This window comes from Salvia hispanica, chromosome 5 (genome assembly GCF_023119035.1).
Source record: "Salvia hispanica cultivar TCC Black 2014 chromosome 5, UniMelb_Shisp_WGS_1.0, whole genome shotgun sequence".
Classification (NCBI taxonomy): Eukaryota; Viridiplantae; Streptophyta; class Magnoliopsida; order Lamiales; family Lamiaceae; genus Salvia; species Salvia hispanica.
In genome coordinates, this window is record NC_062969.1 from 24531870 (window position 1) to 24553848 (window position 21979).

General features: G+C 34.7%; 2 protein-coding genes and 1 long non-coding RNA gene across 3 annotated transcripts; all 3 read left to right on the plus strand.

Annotated features, from left to right (window-relative positions):
• The first annotated feature begins 2055 nt into the window (after nt 1-2055).
• Nucleotides 2056-3291, plus strand: LOC125191369. The gene is made up of 4 exons (XR_007171089.1): nt 2056-2226; nt 2330-2414; nt 2867-2947; nt 3061-3291. It is a non-coding gene; the product is annotated as an uncharacterized LOC125191369 (long non-coding RNA).
• Nucleotides 3292-11172: 7881 nt separating this feature from the next.
• On the plus strand, nt 11173-16596 carry LOC125190208 (probable histone H2A.2). The gene is made up of 6 exons (XM_048087431.1): nt 11173-11769; nt 11927-12132; nt 13235-13317; nt 13388-13494; nt 13596-13658; nt 16240-16596. Exons 1-6 carry the CDS (start codon nt 11560-11562, stop codon nt 16267-16269), a joined length of 699 nt encoding a protein of 232 aa, XP_047943388.1. The 5' UTR covers nt 11173-11559; the 3' UTR covers nt 16270-16596.
• Nucleotides 16597-17391: 795 nt separating this feature from the next.
• LOC125187343 (NADH dehydrogenase [ubiquinone] 1 alpha subcomplex subunit 2) lies at nt 17392-18820 on the plus strand. The gene is made up of 3 exons (XM_048083915.1): nt 17392-17551; nt 17648-17754; nt 18435-18820. The coding sequence occupies exons 1-3, from the start codon at nt 17466-17468 to the stop codon at nt 18539-18541; spliced, it is 300 nt and encodes a 99-aa protein (XP_047939872.1). The 5' UTR covers nt 17392-17465; the 3' UTR covers nt 18542-18820.
• Nucleotides 18821-21979: the final 3159 nt, after the last annotated feature.

Consider the following 21979-nt stretch of genomic DNA (forward strand, 5'->3'; position numbering starts at 1 on the left):
TGTTGTGATCCATCGCTCGATGATGCTCTTGTACGGAGAAAGTTAGAGAGAGAAAACTCGTTAAAACAAGTGGTGCAAATGAAAATGAAACGAAAATCGCGTTTATATAGGTTTTTTTAAAAAAAAGCGCTCGCCGATTTCGCTCTCGCCGACTCTAATGGTTCGGCTAGCTAATCGGCCAGCGCAACGAATCGGCTAGCCGGTCGCTAGCCGACCATTGGAGATCTAAAGTGTTACACTTTTGTGCTAGGCTAAAACTCTTATTGTGATTGTTTTGATAATTGTTTTACTCTTATTTGGGTTAGATGATATTTTATTTGTCTTATGAATCCTTTCATTCTTTAAGCAATTACTCGTTGTTGCATAATTCTTATTCCTCTTTTTCTATTTCTTTCCACTATTCGTGATTCCCTAAACATTATTATCTTTGCGACTGTGACAACATATTTTCTTAGTTTATTCAAGAAATTGAACTGTATGTTTCATTCGATGTAGGCGTGTGTAACATTGAGTAAAATTGTCTGAGGTGATAGTAGATTACAAATTAGGGGCAAAATTATTTAAAAATTAAATTTCAATCTTTGATACTACTTGAGCGTGACACCAATCTCGAGATTTGTCATTTGTTGGTATTGGACATTCTACACCCAATGGGTCGGATCAGGTAACACCTGATCACACCCGAAACCCATTTTTAAAAAGCACTTCCTAGACTAATTTTCAATAGTCAAAATATATACTCCCTCCGTCCCATAAAAGTTGAGACAAAACTTTTGGGCACGGAGATTAAGAATTTATATTAAATAAATAGGAGAGATGAAAAAAGTAGGAAAAATAAGAGAGAGTAAAGTAAATGATGGAATAAAGTAAGAGTGATTAGATGTTTTGTCTTTAGTTAAAAAAGGAAATGACTCAACTTTGTTGGGACGGATTAAAAAGGAATACGACTCAACTTTTATGGGACGGAGGGAGTAATATATTTTGGATATATTAATTATTCTTCCAATAACAAATTGATGTTGTTTTATACAATGATTAACCGATGTTGTTTTTCGTACTTTTAAAAATATTTTTTGTTAGAAAATATGATTATAATTACTATGAAAATTATAAACAAGCAAACAAAAAATAACGGAAAGTCTTATCCGTTCACACCAAAATGTTTGAAAAAATGTCTTAATGGGAAATTGACATCAAGTGTTTTATTTTTTTTGGAGCTTGCATCGTTTCTTATTTTTTTCCGTATAACTTAGATTGATTTTAAATGTGTAAAAATATAATGTTGATTCATGAAATAGATTAAAATTGTCTTTTTAAATAAAAAAAACCAAATTTTATTATAATCTTTGATCTATAGTATCTACAGAGTAAGAAGGTTCACACATAAAATATCATAAATTTCAAAATTAATAATGAAATGGAAAATAAGTAAACTTACTAATTAAATCATATTGACTAAGATATTATATCTCAAAATCTTGACCATTAAATAAAGAAAAAATAGGACTATTTAAATAGCATGATACATCATGCAATCTATAACAACTTGAGGCATTTTTATTTGGCGACTAAAGAATAAATATTTAAGGGCCGTTTGTAATGGGAAATTACATAAGATAACATTTGATGAACATTGTTAAGTTAGACAATTCCAAGGTAAAAAAGCTATATACCAAATCAAACAGATCCTTGTGAGTTGAGTGAACTGATAACAAAGTAGTACGAAGATAGAATAAAGTGGATAGGAGAAGATAGAGTAAAGTATAATCTATACAATATATAAAAGGGGAGTTTTGAAGATTTTTAGGGAAATAAAAAATGTTTTAGGGATATTTATGAAATGTTCTTTTAAAATAGATATTATTATTTAAATATAACTATATTTTTAGTGAATTGTTGGTTATTTAGTTGCTGTAATTAGGAGATTAGTAGTATAGTTAGTGGCATATTGCACGTTTCCATCAATTAGTTATTGAAGGGATCATTTTACAAATATTACTAACACTCTTTCGAAACTATAAATTAAAATACTAATTCTTGATCAGTTGATATGGCTCTTCCGACCACCCAAACCCTCACCGTCTCTCTCTCTCTCTGTTTTTCCTCTCCAATCACATCTCACATACCCTAATCCCCGCTCTACCTATACATAACACATATGTATTCACCCCGTGATTTACATCTCTGGAATTTCTCACTCTGATATTTCTGTATCGCCAGTCACCGGTTCACTTATCTCTCAATCTTGTTCTCACTATTTTTCTGTTTTGTGTTTGACTCTCCGATCGAGGTCTCTTTTATTGTTACCTGAAGCTCTCTTTAATATCAGTCTGTAGTGATGGCGGAAAGTAAGCTAGATCTTCCAGAGGATCTCATCGATTCGAGGCCGTCCGATCAATCATGGATTTCGAAAGGTAATCTACGGTTATTTTGAATTCTTATTGATTATTGCCTGTATTGATTTACTTTTGTTTGGACATGACTGTATTATGCGGCAATCCCTATTTTGTTGTATCAAGCCGTTTTTACAATGTAGCTTCCAATCTGTATCCTAGGGTTTTAAATCAGATTCTTCACTTCTGATTAAGTATCAACTTATCGAGTGAGTTCTGAAGATTGATTGGTTCTGTTGGGATTGAGTATAGTTCCATGTTGTGGTTGCTTTTAAATTTTTTTATTTTTTATTTTTTATTTTTAATTCTGAACTCCGATTGATGTGGATAGATTTCATTGCAATTGCTCTTTGGACTGTGGTCTTGAGTCCTTTTTCTGACTCTACCTTCATGTATTAAATGGATGCGTAAGGTTTTAGCTTCTCAGATATGCACCTTTTTTCATGCTTAATTTCTAACTGATATTCTGGTAGGAGTATTATTTTTGGGCACTGAAGACTCCACTGGAAATGATGAGGACAAAGGGTTGGTGGGATTACTGGATGAGGCAAAGGGTAACAATTGTTTTCCTTGCTAATTTATTCTATCTGGCGCCTTTGCTTCAATTTTTTTTTATCTTCTGCATCCTTAAAACTTATTGCCTTTACTCTATATGTGTTTTCTGCAGACCAAGTAGCTTCTGAGAGCATTCCGTTGTCTCCACAGTGGTTGTAAGCAAAGCCAAATGAACTAAAAATGGTATATCTACTACTCTATACCTGCACGCCAGCCTGATAGCATTTGTCACTTAGATTTCTGAAGTTAACTTATTGATGAATTGTGTTAGATTTTGTTATTCATGTTTTACTTTGTACATTAATGTTACTTTTATAATGGTGAGTTTTATTTTTCTTATAGGGAGTCATATATTTTTGGGGTTTGAATGTAGCCAATTTATTTAACATAGAGAGAAGGGGGCATCCTCCCACTTATTAATTTGTTAAAGCTTTGTTTAGTTATATATTTCAATACATGAGTTTAGTTATATATTTCAATACATGAGTTTCATCAACCGATTACTAAAGTTGTAATGGAATATATTATTTACACAAGTATATTATTGCTCTTGGTTTATATATTTATTATTAGTTACGTTATGGGATTTCTTAATTTTTTTTATTTAAGTTATACACCGTATTAATTTAAACTAATTAATGTCTTATATAAGTATGTTTTTTGAAATTTATCAATTTAAATAAATAAATTTTGATTGATAAATTTTGATGTATAATAGTATAGACAAATCAAATGAGAAATGAAAAAGAAAGAAATTTGATATTCTTTTAATTAAAATAAAAATTAAAGTAGTAAAGTAATAGGAAAAAATTACATAACATAACGTATAAGTTGACGGTGTTGATAGTAATTTATATAAAATATATATGCAAAATTGAAAAAGTAAAGAAAGTAGGTGAATGTGCATTTTGGTTTGAAGATTTAGTGTAAATCATGCATGCAAAATTATCAGTTCATAAATTTCTTCACCAATAATTCATTGTATTATGGAGTACACATTAATTATTTACAATTTTTATATAAAGATTATTCCTAATTTTGTTTAATTGATTTCGATAAAAAAATATTTTAATTTGTGCATCGCACAGGTGTAATACTAGTATAAAATAAAAAAGAAGTTGAATAAAGAGTAAAGTAAGATAGAATAAAGTGATTAAGATTAACTGTAATGAATAAAGTAAAGTGCGATAGAACAAAGTAATTAATTAAAACAACTTAATCAATTACTCCTACTTAGATCCCTCTCTTTCCTTAAAAAAGGGTATTGGCTTCCAATTGGGTAAATGAGACCTAAGAGCATTCACAATGGAAGGGTCCTTCCATTCCACATCAGCATTTGCCTATCTCCCTGTAATGGAAAGGCCCTCCCATTCCATTTCATTTTCACATCATCACTATTTTATTTTAACTTTTTTGCACTACTATATTTAATATGTTATCAAATTAAATAAATTTAAATAATAATGTAATACATGAAATAAATTTTAATTGATCCAAAACATGTTACAACTTATTAATTAATTAGATGAAAACCTAAATTAAATTGATCCAAAAAATTAGGAATACTAAAAAAATTAATATTATTTATTTAATAAATTTATTAGCCCACTAATAAGCCCAATAGAATTAATAAAAGAAGTTTAAATACTACAAATTAGGTTATTTTTCCTTCATTCACTCACAGCCGTTGCTTTCTTCCTCCAGGAAGATCCTCCTTCCTCAATCTCTCTTTCTCTACTTCTTCTCAGCATTTTTTTTTAAAAAAAAGAAGAATGTCTGATGATTGGCCCATCCTCCATAATAGATGGCCGATCATCGCCTCATTTCATCGGCCTTGACCGATGTATCGGCCCATCGGAGGGGGCGGTTGATCGCCCTCTCCATCGGTCAACCATTGCTAATACTCTAAAGGGCATGTTTGGTATGATAGAATGGAATGATGGTGGAATGAAATGGAGGTTGGAATGGAATGAAGATAGGAATGAAATGTCAATTTCCTTGGATTTCCTTTGCATTTTCATCCATTCACTCATTCATTCCATCACACCAAGCAAATGAATAGAATGGAAGTAGGAATCACATTCCATTCCACCATTCCATTCCATCGTACCAAGAAGCCCCTAAGTGGTCTCTCCCTCGATTTAATATATTGACCAATATGGTTGTGCCACTTGTCATAACCTCATTGGACAATAAATATTAGTTTAAATTTTAATATCTTTTATATATTAGATTAAAGAAATAAATGAATTTTATAAAAATTATTATTTTTCATCTAGAATAAATAAAAACCACATCTGCCATAGTTCTACACACACTAATAGTTTTCTCCACGTATAATTCTTTGTCTATTCTAAATTTTTATTTCTTTAGAATCTCTTTTTGCGTTTATATAATAAGGATGATAGAGAATAACATATTCTCTAAATATATATCTAATGTTTATATTTAAGCATAGACTGTGTATCTTAAATTTTGTATGTCAATTGTTCCATTTGATGTTTTGGTTTGTTTGTTTTATATTTTAAGTTTGCCATTTTTTGTTTTTTGTTTTATAAATTCTGCAATAATAAAATGTTATTATATGTAATAATAATATTATTAAAAATAGTACAAAAAGATCCAGAAATATTAAAGTATTCAATTTTACTTAATGTTTTTTAAAAAGTTGAAACTCAAAAATATTCTCAAGTGGTAAAATTGTAGTACTATATTAAAACTCTAGGATACTTTTTGGTATGAAAAGAATTCTTAATAATTCCATAATCCATTCAACATAAAATTGTAAATATTATAATTTATTTTTTTAATTCATTCTACCAAAGTTGAAAAAAAAGACTTCAATGATTATAATCACATGATGAATATAGCACTCATTATTAACTAATAATAAAAAATATAAAAAGAAAAGAAAATATAAATATAAATAATAAAAAATAAAGAAAATGCAATCTAAGAATACACATTATAAATACATGAAATGGGATGTTGGAATTTTATAAATATCTAGGCGAATTGAAAATAAAATAAGTAATTACATGATTTAGATTTAAAGAAATGAAAGTGGACGACTTGATTTAATATAAAATATTTTTGGGGAACTTAATAGCAAATTGGCAATTTTCAATAAATTATTCTATCATTGGATTTATAAAATAGGAGAAACCCTATACAGAAACAATTATCGCACCATCATTTTTAAGCTTAGTCCCAAATATTACTTTTTTCGTCCTACTGAAAGATGCACTATTTATTTTTTTAGCCAATACTGCAAGAATATATATTTTCTATTTTTAAAAACTCATTTATCTCTCTAATGTGGTGAGACTAATTTTCCACTAACAGTCTAACAATACTTTAGTTACTTTTTCTTTCTACTTCTCTCTTCTTTTACCAATTGTGCATTAAAATAAGTGTCCAACAAAAAATATATACTCTTATGGGACAGAGGAATTATTGGTTAATGAGCCAATAAATTTTAGTACAAATCATTTTTCAGCCCAACGGTCCACAACAATTACCCAAGTCCTAAAGTATCTTTTTCATTTAGAAGTAGCAGCTCGCAACAGGGTACGACGTCATCTTTGTAATTCTCCGATAGGACTAGTGGTCCAACACCAACCAAGCCCCTACTAGAGCAGTGACTTGGAGTGACTTGGCCTATGCTGGATCCATCATTGAATACTATGGTTGAGTTAGATGAATATTGAGTATGTGAAAAAGAGAGAAATTATTATATAGTATTGTATTAAAAAAGTGGTTAAATGAGTTCGAGTTAGCGGGTTGCTAACAAACATGGTATAGAGAAAAATAACTCAACTATAGTCGAAATGTCAGATGATCTAAAAAATAAATAAGACTCAACTATTTTGCTCTTGAACTCCTTTAACAAGGAAACATTATCGACCTAAATTCACAAGTACTTTCTGAAATATAATTTGACATTTTAATTTTACACGTATTATTTTTAAATTTATTCAATGAGAATATAATGTGCATAATAAACAAAACTACACCTTTAAAAAAAATACCGTACATGATTTATACCCTCCATCCTGTAAAATAGGCTATTTATGGATGATACGTGTTTAGTGCGTAATTGATAAAGTAAGACACGATGAGAAAAAATAGTTAAAATAAATCAATAATGTAGTAGATGGTGGGAATAAATAAAAAAAAAAGGAGAAAAAACTTTCATAAATGGATATGAGTTATTCCTATGGGACGGACGAAAAAAATAAATTCAGCCTATTTCTATGAAATGAAGATAGTATATAATAATAAAATAACAGCAATTATTATCATTATTATTATTAAATGTAATAAATATACATTTAAAAATATATTATTATATGCTAATACAAAGTAATATTTTACATAAAATAGTACATGTAAACTTAAATGCTATATTTGAATTAAAAAAATACTAATGAATTAAAGTTTTTTAGCCATCCGCATCCCTGTCTCTTATCCATCTCTTAACCGTCTCATCTCTTAACTATTTATGGGCATCACTGTACTTTTCAGCTCATCTCTTAACTAAGAGACAACACCCGCATCCCTCCATCTCTTAATCATCTCTTAACTATTCATTCAATTTCATTTTTTATTTTTAATTCCAACAAATTCATTTAATAAAAACACACTTCATTAAATAAAATAAAAATTACAATTTAAAAACCTAAAAAAATAAAAAAAAAATACATAATTTAAAATCCTAAAAAATAAAAAAATACATAATTAAAATACTCTAAATTAAACTATAAAAACTACTCCGCCGGCGAATCATCCCCCGAAGTCGGCGGTGCACCCAAGTTAGATCGATCCCGAATACCAAGTTGAGCTCTCAGATGCTCAATTCCGTCCATATGAGCTTCAAATTGGCGAGGATTCATTTTTGAAGTGTCAGCCATCGTGGCAACCAGGTACATGGACATTAGGCTGTTGTAGCCCATGCCCGAGCCCTCGCCCGCCTGGCTTGATTCGCCGCGGCCCCTCCCCCTCCCTCTCCCTCTCCCCCTTGCTCTCGCCGCCTTGGTCCCTTGCGGCCGAGGTCGTGCACCGGAAGAAGACCCCCCTGCATCATCGGTTGGCTTATCGGTTGGCGTGCCCTCACGTGAGGTGTTGCCTTCACCGCCATCACTAGACGAGTAGTGGCCACGCGCCGTGTGCTTCGTGCGTTTCGAGCCCGACTCGACACCGCCAGCCCACCTTTCAAGGTGGTGGACTTGCGACCAAACATCGACAAACTTGAAATCTTTACCGACGTCGTTTTTAAAGACCTGCAACGCCGCTCTCAAGAGTGTCGGCTCCACTGGCTCTGCTTTGATAATTCGCCTCTTCTACCCTGAATATCGCGCAAAATTTTTTGACATCTTTGTCGCATCGGTCCGCCGCCGCTGGAGTTTCCATCGTCGGACATTTTTTCAACAAGTTGAGAGAAAGGAATAGATGAGTGTAGTGAATGGAAGAGGAATGAGAGTAGTGTTTGTGTGTAAAATGGTAAATGGAGTATGAAGTATATTTATAGAATAATAAAAGAAAAGAAAAGAAATTTTTCTTAAAAAAATCGACCGTTTGATACAACGGTCATTTGACCGTTTAATTTTTATTTTTTTTTATTAAATTCGAATTTTTCGAATTTATAAAAAAAAAATTATTACGTCATAATTCCGACGCCCACTCGCGGGCCGGCGAGTGGACGTCACGCCATACTCCAGCGCGCGTCACGTGGGGCGCGCGCGTCGTCTCGCCAGCTCGAGGCCAGCTTCGCCGGCACGCGTCGCGCGACGAGATGCCTCGTCTCGTCTCGTCGAGACGAGACCGAGACAGCATCGCGTCTGCTATGCGGATTCCCTTATGCCCTCAAGTGATTTAGGGGCAATGAGAAAGAAAAAGTTGAGAAAAATATAAAATATGATTAATGACTTACGCTTTCCAGAGATTCGTGGTGATATTTTTTCAGGTTCATGGACTTAAAATGGGTAAACTCTATTTTGTAGAGACCAAATTTGATGTTCACTGTATTTATTAGGTACCCAATAGGTTATTTATTTGGATGTAAAAAATTATCAAAATAGTACTCCCTTTTATGACTTGAGGAACAATTCAGTCCAAAAATATTTAAAATATTTGAAAAATCATGTGCAATTGCAAAGTTTGATATAAGTGACATGAAGATTATCTCGTGATAATTTATTTTCTCAATCACTAAGTGATAAAATATTATTGAAGATTATCTGGTGATAATTTATTTTCTCAATCACTAAGTGATAAAATATTATTCAAATTAGAGTGCACAAGCTTTTGCATAAATGCCTTGTTATTTTATTTTCTAAAATTATGTACATCGTGAATTTTCAATAAATTGTGTTAAAATAATATAAAGACGGGTTTTGATCTATGAAAATTAGATTTAAATACAGAAACGCAGAATACGGTCATACGTAGGGCATTTTTAGGTCATGCTAACAAAGCATGACCTAAAATGATCTTAACATGATATAAACCTGAATTTTATAATATAGCCTAAAATTGCTTAATTATGACTCTTCGTATTTTTAGTTAATTATTGACCATTAGATCACTTAATCATAGGACCAAGATTTGAGCCACATTCCTGGATTTAAATGCATACTTATTTTGATCATCTTCCATATAAACAGTATATATAACTTTCCTCATGTAACTCTAGCTGCATATGCACTGATGAACAATGAATTGCTTACTTATAGAAAAAATTGATTTTAAAGCGACTTTTATGCTAAATCAAGTAAACATGTTTTGTAATTAGTTGGGCATATACAGTCTTAATTTTTTTTCTTGAGTGTGTGTTTGGCATGGTATGATCCGCGATAAGATTTAAAGCTTGGTATGAGTGATACGAAGATCATTAATTTCACGATAATTTATTTCTCGTTCACCGAGTAATAAATAATCATTCAAATCCGAATGCATATGAAATTACATAAATGCCCTGCTATTTTATTTTCTAAAAATTATGTATATTTTGTATTCCGTTAAATTGTGTTTCGAACCGCATATAAATATCACTCTCTCATAACCCTAGCCGCATATGCAATGCCGAACAAGGTATCGTTTACTTAAAGCAAAAACCCGATCTCAAAGCGATTTATATGCAGGATCGAGTAATCGTATTATGTATTTCTCAATTTTGAGCCATATCAGAGAGATCTTGGCGAAACTTCCTCAAATCGAAGAATTCGAAGGTAATAACCTCAGCCAAACCCAATTTATTTTCTCATTATTTGATTATCTTACCTCAAAAGAGAAATTATACAGTGATTCTAATTTTCTAAAAGTCATTTACATTTTCCATTATTATACACTAGTCGTAGAGTAATTTTGCTATTAGCATCACCAGTTGACCTACGAATATACTATAGGTATGTGTATAATCCTTTTTAATTTATGGGGTCTTGATTTTAAACAAATTATTACATCATGATATTTTTATTCTATTTGATTTGAGCAATGAGAGACTGTGTCGGTTTAATTTTCGGGAATTCATGTTTATACTGTGGTGAATTTATTGATGATTTGGTGCGAATTTAGCTTTGTTCCAGGGAAAAAAATATAAATCGAGGAGATTTATAATTTGTATGTTTAGTATCTACTATATAACAATTTTAAGGGTGCGAATTTAGCTTTGTTCTAGGGGAAAAAATATTAATGGAGGAGATTTATAATTTGTATGTTTTGGTTGTACTACTATAGCAATTTTAAGGGTATTGGTAAAAAAAATCATTAAGTTTGGTCCAATATTAGTTTATCTTATTTTGATATTTTCTCTCAATTGTTTTGTAGTTTGTATGTTTAGGTTGGAGTACAGTATAATCAAATGTGATGCACTGGCAATTTGCAGTTACAATACAATAGATACCCACTTAATCTTCATTTTTAAAGTTTTCAATGAATCATTTCATGCTCGTGAAATTAATATAATTTGTATCTTTTAAATTAAAAATACCCCAATGAATCATTTTATATCTGTAAAATTAATACAATTTGCATCTTTTAAATTTAAAAATTCCGATGAATCATTTCATACACGTGAAATTAATACAATTTGCCATAATTAAAAGATACAAATTGTATTAATTTCACATGTATGAAATGATTCATCAGAAATTTATAATTTAAAAGATGCAAATTATATTAATATCACAAGCATGAAATGATTTATCGGGAAATTTCTAATTTAAAAGATGCAAACTGTATTAATTTCACAGGTACGAAACAATTTATTGGAAACTTTAAAAACTGAAGGTGAGTGTGTATGTATCTGTATAGTAAATGTAAATTGCCTAAAAAATTAAAAGGCAAAAAATGAAATTAGGGGCGGGAGAAATGGAATGAATCGAAATTTCCAGCCCAAAATTTCAAATTTCATCTACGGTTTCGATTGGTCCATCACACATCACACGGATCGACCCTTAATCCAACGGCCCTGATCGCGCTCAGCCTTAGCTCACCAGCACCAGCCCCTCTATAAAATCACAATCTCCGATTTCCCATTTCACCACCCAACGACGCATCCGAGAAACACGTTCAGCTTCAATACTCACAAAGGGTTCAATTGTCATTTCAAATGGAGGCTGCCGCTAAACCGAAGAAGGGCGCTGGAGGGAGGAAGGGCGGCGGCCCCAAGAAGAAGCCGATCTCCCGCTCCGTCAGAGCCGGCCTCCAGTTTCCCGTCGGCCGAATTGGCCGGTACTTGAAGAAAGGCCGCTACGCGCAGCGTGTCGGCACTGGTGCGCCGGTGTACATGGCTGCCGTTCTCGAGTATTTAGCTGCTGAGGTAAAAGGATTATGTGATGCGTTTAATTCGTTGTTTTGATCTGTGATGCGATTGGCTTAGTTCATTAGGTCCAGCATTGAATTGCGGTGTGGATCTGAGATTGCGCTATCGTGTTTCAATTATGATTGTTGATTTGTCGAAATTGATTGGATTTCAGGTGTTGGAGTTGGCTGGAAATGCGGCCAGGGATAACAAGAAGAACAGGATCATCCCGAGGCATGTTCTGTTGGCTGTGAGGAATGATGAGGAGCTGGGGAAGTTGTTGCAGGGTGTGACCATTGCTCATGGCGGTGTGCTTCCGAACATCAATCCGGTGCTGTTGCCGAAGAAGACTGGCGGTGACAAGCCTGCCAAGGAGCAGAAGCCGGCCAAGGCTGCGAAATCACCGAAGAAAGCTGCGGCTTAGATTATGAAAAATTTGGTGCAGCGATTTTTATTTGTATGTTTTTTTTGGCTTAGAATGGGATCCAGCGGGATATAGTTAAAAGGATGTAATTATATAGTGCTGTTGATTAGAGCCCATTTTCAATGTCAATCAAGTTTAAGTCAGCCACTTTTTGCGGATCGCGTTTGGTTTCTTCGTTATTTCTCTTCTGAATTTTGTTCGTTCTGCTGTTTGAATCGATGATTATTCTGTGGGAATCGTTCGCTGAGATTTGCCGTTTCGTTTTGTTCATCATCTGACGGTAAGAATTAGATTCCCAACAAAAATCCGTCGTTTTCATTTTCCTTTATTCTCCCTTTTCTAATAGTAGTATTTTTAAAAAAAATATTGCTCAGAATCGATTTTACAGAGGCAATGGTATTGTTTATAATAGGTGTGGATGGGGTCAGTTACAAACTTCCTCGAGAAATAATCTAACATAAAATAAAGGAGCACTATAGCTCACCTTTTTAATCCCTTGTGGAGGAAAGTTGAATCTTTACAGAGGATGCGTTTCTTGCAAAAGATTCGTCCCGCCTTTACTTCGCCGCTCTATAGATGCCTCGTACGGCGGCACATGCAACTATTCGTCGGAGGTCTCTCTCTCTTTTCTTCCTTCGCATTTTCAAATGTGCGCAATGTCTCTCCTAGTCTCCTTACTAGGGTCTCTGAAATAAATTGGTCTCTTGACTAGCTTGCTTGGACCTAACTGTGGTTCTATTTCCTGCTCGATGAAATGCTCCAATGAAGGCTGAAGGTTTACACAGTTTATTTGCAAATTAGTAAAAGAAGCATGATATATACTTGTTCAGTTGCTTTCATGGTTGAAGCGTAAACAACGATATGTGGAAATGATTAATTTGCTGTTGACACAATTATATAAGAACTGTTCCCTAACAAGTTCCAGTATGACTCAAAAAACTGATGATTTTCCAAGAATGTTTCAAAGGTCTAAGTAGATAAGGACCATTTGATTGTAATATCCTGAATTCAATAAGTGTACATTAGTAGAAGATGGTCACTCTCTTAAATAATGGAAAGCTTTCTGCTTGCAGGACTCTCTTATGATACCAATGAAACTGTGCTGAAGGATGCATTCGACAGCTATGGTAAAATAGTCGAAGGTGGGGGAGTTACAAATTATGATTTACTCGAGATTTTTGTGGCATGGAAATGATTTTATAACATCAGCAGTTAAGGTAATATGTGATCGTGTGAGTGGAAAATCAAGAGGATATGGATTTGTGCGCTACTCTTCCGAAGCAGAAGCAAACAAAGCCTTGAAAGAAATGGACGGCCAGGTATGCTCAAAGAGTCAGCTACATTTTTCTCACATGCCCAAGTATCTTTGGTTAAGTAACATTCTTACATAGTGCTCCCTGTATTTTGTGGTTTTTTACAGTTGCTTGATGGCAGGAATATCCGAATTCACTATGCTCACAGAGGGGGAAGCAAGGAACTCAGGGTTAGGCCTAAAACTCTGAACCTTTGTGTCTTTATATCCACCATATAATCCTATTTTCCTTCTTCCCTTGATCTATATCTGGCTTAGTTTAAACCTTTCCTACTTTTGATTGATTTTCTCATTTCCATTTTCTATCTTGCTTAGTTTGACCATTTCAAAGCTTAAGACCTCTCTTCAATAGATGCCAGCACCATACTGGTAACTTGCACATTTTGAGATCAGATTTTCCATGCACATCCTTTAGAACTGAGAATCAGTTTGTCAGAGATTACATTTTACAATGATCAAGGAACTGATACTGAAGGGTATGTTGAAGAAGCTACAGTCTTCACATAATGAAAAGAGGAGAGAAAACACTGTATCCATCCAAATATAGAAAATGAAGTATAAACAAATCAAGATTCAAATGAATATGTTAGAAAGAATATTTAAATTCACTTGTAAAAGAGGACACAATACAATTTGTTAGGGGTGGGAGGTTGGATCTATCCCAACAGAAATTCCAACACATAAAAGAGGTCTATTTTCTGCCTTTTTATGTGGGTCCTTACTCCTTGGCTTCTATATGCATTATTGTTTTTAAGTTTAGTTAATTAAAAAGTTTCTCTATTGAAACATAGATTAACGTTCTTTTATAACTGAATCTTATGTTGGTTACTACTCCTTTGATGTTAAGAATCGTCAGTCTCCCTCTAAATTTTGTTTCCTGCCGGACGTTTGTTAGTTTGTCCAACATAATGATGGTGTAAGCAAGTTAAGCTATTGCAGTCTTCCCTAGTTTTAGTATCATTTTGCTGGTGGGATTTGTGACAGGCCAGCAGCCTAGACATTATTGATTTCAAATAATAGGGATGCGAAGACTGATAAAGATGGGAAAATGAGAACAGTATAAGGGGGGAGCTGATAAAGTGAAACGGAATTCCTGCACCATGCTCGATTATCTCGTTCTTGCATCTCCTTAGATAACTCATTAGTTGCAAGAAAGGCAATAAAATGTATTCCACATCTGGTGCTCCTATATTCTTTCTGAGCATGTTACCGAATCAAATCTAATACATTGAGTGATTGGGTCCAATCAATGTTTCTAATATGTACTCATTCTTTTAGTTACTGCTGCCTCCTATATTCAGTTCATTTCTCCATCTCAAGCTACCTCAATAAATTATCATTCAAGGGAAGGTCACTATCCCCATATTGGATGTCCATATCATGAAAGAAATATCTTATCATGTGACTGGTCAGAAACAGAAGTTATACTGAACTAGAATTTTATTAAATATACATAATTCTCTTGCCCAGTCTTTTGGCAAGTGACCTAAATTTGAATAGTTCTATGGGTCGAGCAAGAGATAATAATAGCAACAGACTAATAAAGTTGTTTCTTCATTGCTGTTATCGACTTATATAGCATAATGATTTTTCATTCTCTAAAACACTTGACATGGGGCGTAGAGTTTGGAAGATGACTGCATTTTCCTTCTGAGGTTTATTTAGTTCCTCACAGAATCTGTTACTGGAGTTGCACACCAAGTGAAACTTCTGATCAGCTAAAAGTATTCATCTCACGCTGAGGTAGCATCATCTCTTCCTTTAGCAAGTAGATCTGGATTATTACTTTTCTGCTAGAGGTGTCACTCTTTTATACGATCCTATAAATATGAGTCTTGATACACTTACAAAAAGCTAGTATGGAACTTCAGGAGTCATAGTTCTGGAGGAGTATTTTGTACTGCATTAATAGCTAACAAGGTCCAACACTTGGCTTGGTAATTGACCTCTTATGTAATTTCCACACATTGTTCCATTCTCTGAATCAGGGTCTTTACTAGCATGAATAGAATTCAATTTAGTATCATCCTGCATCCTAAAAGAGTTCCTGAAAAGGAGCTGGAAAAGATTGATTCTCTTTTTCGTCAATTTACTTTATTTGGCATACGGTGCAGCATCTGCAAATTGTCTATAAATAGTCCAACTCGGAAACAATCATCACCGTATCCTTATTCTCTCAGGAAAGGGACCCTGAATGAAGTCTCCTATGATGCTTCACTGCATAGATGCTGTTAGAGATACATTTGTACTTTTGCTAAAAATGTTCGCATCAAACCTTCACATCACCTAGTACTGCTCGGTGGTTGAATTAGCTGCCTAGGTTGGTTTCTGGAAAACTGGTTATACGAGTCTCTGTCCCAGTTAGTGTGCAAAGGCAGTTGTCTTTATTTACCAACATAATTTTTCAGTAGTCAGTTATATATCTTTTGATAAGAAGTCAGTACATGAAACAGTAACTGACAGAATGTGAATTATGTATCTATGAGACACCACATCCTTTGATAAGGCTGCAATTTACTTGTGCTCCCACAATATAAATCTTGCCTCTCCCTCGAAAAAAAAAAAATTATTGCTTCAATAGGTTGACTAACCAGTTTCTGATATGTCCTCAACTTCTGATGGCTTAAAATTTGATCGGACTGCCATGATTTTGTCCTTATTATTGCATGCCTCAGCAAATGTAAATGCTTGCACTATGATTCTATGCACGTCTCTCTGTGAAAGAAAGACACTGACTTACGTTTTGTATCAGGATGAGTGCTCTTCAACATCTATAGAATAATAGAAGGCTCCCAACACTCAGATTTTCCTCTCTTATGAATTGAAGTCAACAAAGAAGATTTAGTTATCAGCCTCTTGCTTCAAGACCTTCCCTTGTTTGTATGCTTTTGCACCTGGTGACAGATATGAGATATCAGCTGAGTATTATCATGAGAGGACACAAGTTTGATGGATTGGCTGCAGTAAGTTAATTCCAAAAATTGCAGATATGATACTATATTTAGTATTTCATCTCAGAGTAAATTGCTAAGGCTACACTTAATTCCGTTCACTCAGAATGTTACAGAAATTCATCAACTTTTGTTTGCCGGGATTCTTAATTTTCATACATCGCGTGAAAATTAGAGTGCTGATGTTTCAGTTTTATATGTATTATCTTTATAAAACAAGTTGTGTGGTTTTAACTTTATGCAATAAACTCTTGAGTTAACATTATGTTTGTGCGATAAGAAATGGTGAAATTATGCAAACTACGAATTCTAGTGTAATAGTACTATTTACTCATCTTAAAAGAATACTACTACTACTACTGTTCAGTTAACTGAAAAAATAGAAAACTCATTATGTGACTTGGAGTTTTAGCATAAGCAAAACTTTACAATTATCACTTATATATAAATTCAAAGAAATTTCTGAAATTCTAAATGGAAGGATCAAACCAACGACTAATAATATTAGTACTATTATCTTTGGTTTCAAAAAATAATAATTATAATTGTATTCTTTTTTGTTATGAATTACTCTCTCCATCCCGATGTCACATTTCTCTTTTTGGAAAAAGTTCTCTGCCACATGAACATAAAAATTATATTTTCTCTCTTCATTTAACACACAAAACAAAATCTCCTAAAATCTTGTGCCGTCTCACAAGTGTGACATCTTTTGTGGGACGGATGAAGTAATTGATTATATTCCTTTCTAGACATACCAATTTAAATTAGTCATTTTCTATTTTAAAAAAATAATAAAATTTTAATCTTCGTTATCTCTTGCTATTTTATTATCTTTTCGCTAATTTAATATTTTAATTAATTTCCCGTATTATTCTCCGAACTATTTAGGGCTCAATATCTAAATTGCACACTTTGTGGACTATACTACGAATTCAATAAAAGTAGAAGGACTAATTGCGAGATCTACTAATTTACCATTCCGTAACCAGTCACACGGAGACGAGGAACATACAGCCTTTCGACAATGGCGTGGAGGGGACAGCTTTCTCGAAATTTGAAGGAGCTTCGCATCTTATTCGCTCCTAATTCGGCTTCCAGCTCTTCCACTAGGTTTTTGCCAATCCATTCTCAATTCTATTTTGTCAAGCACATTTGTTTGGTCATGTATTCTAATTGATTGTCTGCGCTTCGTCTTTGTTTGAACAGAGCTTTCATCGAGAACAATTACAAGGATCTGAAGACAAAAAACCCTAAGCTCCCCATTTTGATCCGCGAGGCCACTGGCATCGAGCCTCAGCTTTGGGCGAGATATGGTAATTTGCTTATTTCTATGTTCATATAGATCCAAGTTTATCAGACGCTCTTCTGCGCTAACCTTTTTCTCTTTAGGCCGATTTCGGTGTTTTTTTAATGTTTTCGCGAGTTAGATTGCTAGCTAGGGCAATTACCAGTTCCAATCAATTTCAGCCGAATACCATGAGAACTTTTTCTACAGATGACGAATGTTTTTTGAATTTTAAACTGTATTGCATTCCAATTTAGAATACTGGATGAAGTCGCCGCGCGATTAGGGCACAGAGTAATGTGGTAGAAGCACTTTTTGGGGTTTTTATACGTAGAAATTAGGTACATATTGGATTCATAAATTGAGTCACACAATGTGCGCTGTTAATGAGTTCAATGGTCCAATTTGCTGGTAGAGCTCTAACTTTTCATTTATCTGATTCAAAACCACATAACCATCTGACGCTGCTGCATATGTGAATATCTATAGAGTAGAAGTTGCAACAATCCAGTTTCAAACATAAAATGCTAGTTTGAGAACTTCAGTTTCACTTTGACGTCTTTCTTTCAAATTCGTGCTCTGGCCTTTGCAGTCCATCCTGAGCACTTTATCCTGTTTTTATTTCGAGTTTCCGACAACAACTGATATATGCCAGTATTAGCACAATACTATGATAACTTTCACTAATAGTTATTTGCATTAATCTAGGATTTGGCGTGGAAAGGGGAGTACGCCTGGAAGGTTTGAGTGAGGAACAGATTTCTAAGGCTCTTGAGGACCTTAATAAAGCAGGGGAAGAAGCCCTTCAAAGCTGAGACATCTCCAACTGGGTTCCTAGACAAATAATATGTCAGCCAAAGTTTGTGGAGGTTGATTTTCTATTTCGAATCATAACAATTGTTTCAGTTGATCAGATGGTTGTTTGTCATTCATAAAATGTTATTGACGACAAATGCTAAGCCTCTTATGGAACGTTCTACTCACAAAAATCTTTGTTCCATTAAGTATTCCTAATGTTTCACTTCCTGCCTTGATGATAGGAGAAGACTTTATGTGTTCTGCTTGGTTTATGAGAATCTGCATCTTTGGTATTATGCTTGTTCTATGAAGTGAATTTTGTACTTGTGTAATTTTTATGGCTTGTTCTATGTCATCTGTTTGTACACACAATCTCTGCAGTATGATTAGATAGTTTGATAGTGATCTCAGATCTGCATTCTATATTCTGGTTACTTTGTCCAAACTCAAGTTCATATGGACAAATTTTAGTGGTCGCCTTGAGAAGAAAGAGCACCGGTATTGTATCAAGCATCATACAATTTTAGTGAAAAAATTTCATAGCAAGGCAGACTCGCAATATAAGGTTGCGTTATAGATACATCATTCCTATAGTGCATAATCAAAGACCAAATCCGTCTCATTGGATCAATAAACCAATCGTCTAGATTAAGTATCCCATGTATCGTTTTGTAGCAGATTTAGGTCATTATATGGGTATATTAGTCATGATGGTTTTGGGTCAAGGGAAATCGAAAATTAAGGATTAAAATTAAGTAAACTAGGGTATTATGCATATGGAGTACATTAAACTAGAATTGGTAGCCAATTTGAAAGTACACAAATAGTATTTTTTTAGAATTATATGCATTGAGCTTAGGGCATCATGTACATTGTCGTATGATATTGTAACAATGCAATAGGCAATGCAGACCATTATAAATGTATACAAATTACATTTTTTGCACAAAATTCTTCATCTGAACGTATGCAAGATTTCATTAGAGCATCCACAATAGGGTGGACACTTTGGCTGGACACTTTTACGTTTTTTGTCCATAGCCACTTTTTATTTGTCCACGGCCACAAAAAAAAGTTTCCGCAGCAATAGTGGACACTTTTTTTAGCCACATTTCACTTTATTTTATTTGTTGTTAATTTTAATTCAATTACAATTAAAATTATCGGACTAAAAATAATTAGATAAAAACGGCTAATAAAACAAATTAAAATTGAAAACTAAATTTTCGTCGGATTAAAGTAAGGGGAAAATTACAACGAAAATTTGATCTACGGAAAATCACACATGTTCTTCACGCTACACCGCCTCCCCTACGTGCCCAGACCTCTTCAATCAAATCGACCTGGAGTTGGTCATGTGCTGTGCTCCTGCGTATATCAGCGAAACGTTGGATCAGATATTCATTACTACGTGGTACACCCATCTGTATCGGCGCGGAGGCAACGCCGTGACTTGTACTTGCACCATCTTCCGGTGCCCAACGTTCTGCAGCAAATCCTTCATCTTCTATTATCATATTGTGCAATATGATACATGCTAACATAATATTCGCGACATCATCTTCGTGCCAAATTCGTGTCGGGCAGCGTATAATGGCCCATCGCGCTTGGAGCACACCAAAAGCTCGCTCAACATCTTTCCTAGCGGCCTCTTGTTTTCGCGCAAAATATTGTCTCCTCGCTCCAGCTGGTTGGCGAAGTGTCTTGACGAATACGGGCCAACGAGGGTATATTCCATCTCGCCAAATAGTATCCCTGCGATATCTGCGTGCCGTTTGCTACGAAATCCCGATCTCTGGACCCTCTCCCCGGCACTCATCATTGAAGAGAGGCGACGATTGCAGAACGTTGATGTCGTTGTTCGAACCTGCAAGCACCGAAATACGCATGCCATATCCACAAACGGTAGTCAGCAACGGCTTCCAGGACATCGAAGGATGTTTGCTTTTGAAACCAGTAGTGAACTGGCCTTTCCACGCCACCTGACAGTTTTTCCACTCCCAATGCTCCCTGGGAAACTGTGCACCGCACCGTGCATATCTAGCAGTCTCTGACACTCATCAGAGGTTGGCTTTCGTAGGAACTCCGGACCAAAGACTTCCCGCATGCCCTTACAAAACTGCCGGAGCACCTCTAGACTAGTCGTCTCACCCATCTGTAGGTATTCGTCGAACATATCAGCCGGTCTGGCATAGGCAAGGCCTTATTGCAGAGGTGCATTTCTGAAAAGTAGACAGTCCGATCCGGCCAGTGCAATCACTCCGGAGGTTGAAGCAATCGTACCGGTCCGCCAATGTCGTCGCTATATGGGTGAAGAGCGGTCGCGACATTCTGAAACGCCGACGGAAAATCTCAGCCGGGTAACGGGGGTTAGCGCTAAAGTAGTCTGCCATAAGCCGCTCAGCCGCTCCGACATGGTCTCGTGGGATTGTCCGACGATGACGAATCTCACGAGGGATCGCCGCCGCCGCCAATTCCGCCTCCAATTCCGCCGCCTCATCCTCCTCGTCGGCTTCCCTCTGCACCTCTTGAATCAAAGAATCCCATGCTTCATTCCACAAATCATCCATAAATAGCAATGGAAATCCAAAAATTTTTAGAGATAGAAAAATTGGATAGAAAGTGAAATGGGTGTGAAGATGTGTGTGGAGAGAAGATGAAAATGAGATGAATATTTATAATAAAAACAATTAAAAATTCGAAATTTAAAGAAAAAAAAAATTTGGAAATCGGCGATCGCCGCGGCGGTTTCGCCGTGCAATAGATAGCCGTGGCGGCCGCCGCTTTTCTCTCTCCTCCGGCTCGTCCTCGGCGCTTTCGGGGTGAAAGCCCTTCCGCCCCACAAAAGCCGTCTACCTCCGGGGCGGCCGCTTCCACCACAATAGACAGACGCGGCTTAGCCGCGATCGAGGCGGCTGCCGCGCCGCCCCTATTGTGGATGCTCTTAGAATCATTGTAAAATTATGACAAAATACATTCTTAGGTCCTTATACTTTAGTGAAAATGTTCATTAGGTCCTTGTACAATTTTTTCGTTTTAATAGGTCCTTATACTTTTTGCAATATTTTTATCAGGTCCTCGTACAATTAATCATTTTAGCAGGTCCTTATACTTTTATCATAACTTTCATTAGGTCCTTGTACAATCTTTTATTTTAGGGACTTTTTTACATTTATCTTGGATAATAATCTAAATTTATTAAACTTAATGAACTTTTTAATATTCCATTATTTAACTTAGCATAGTCTATAAAGATAATATCATCTTGTTATCCAATAATCTCAATAAGTTGTAGAGAATAATAAAAAGATTAACTGTAATAATTGAAGATTAAAATTGAAGTATTTTTTTTTTTTTAGAATAACTATCCGAATTCTCAATTGATTATTTATATTTATATTGAAACATATGTTTCCCTAAAGATTTATAATTATAAGATAAGTTAAATAATAAAA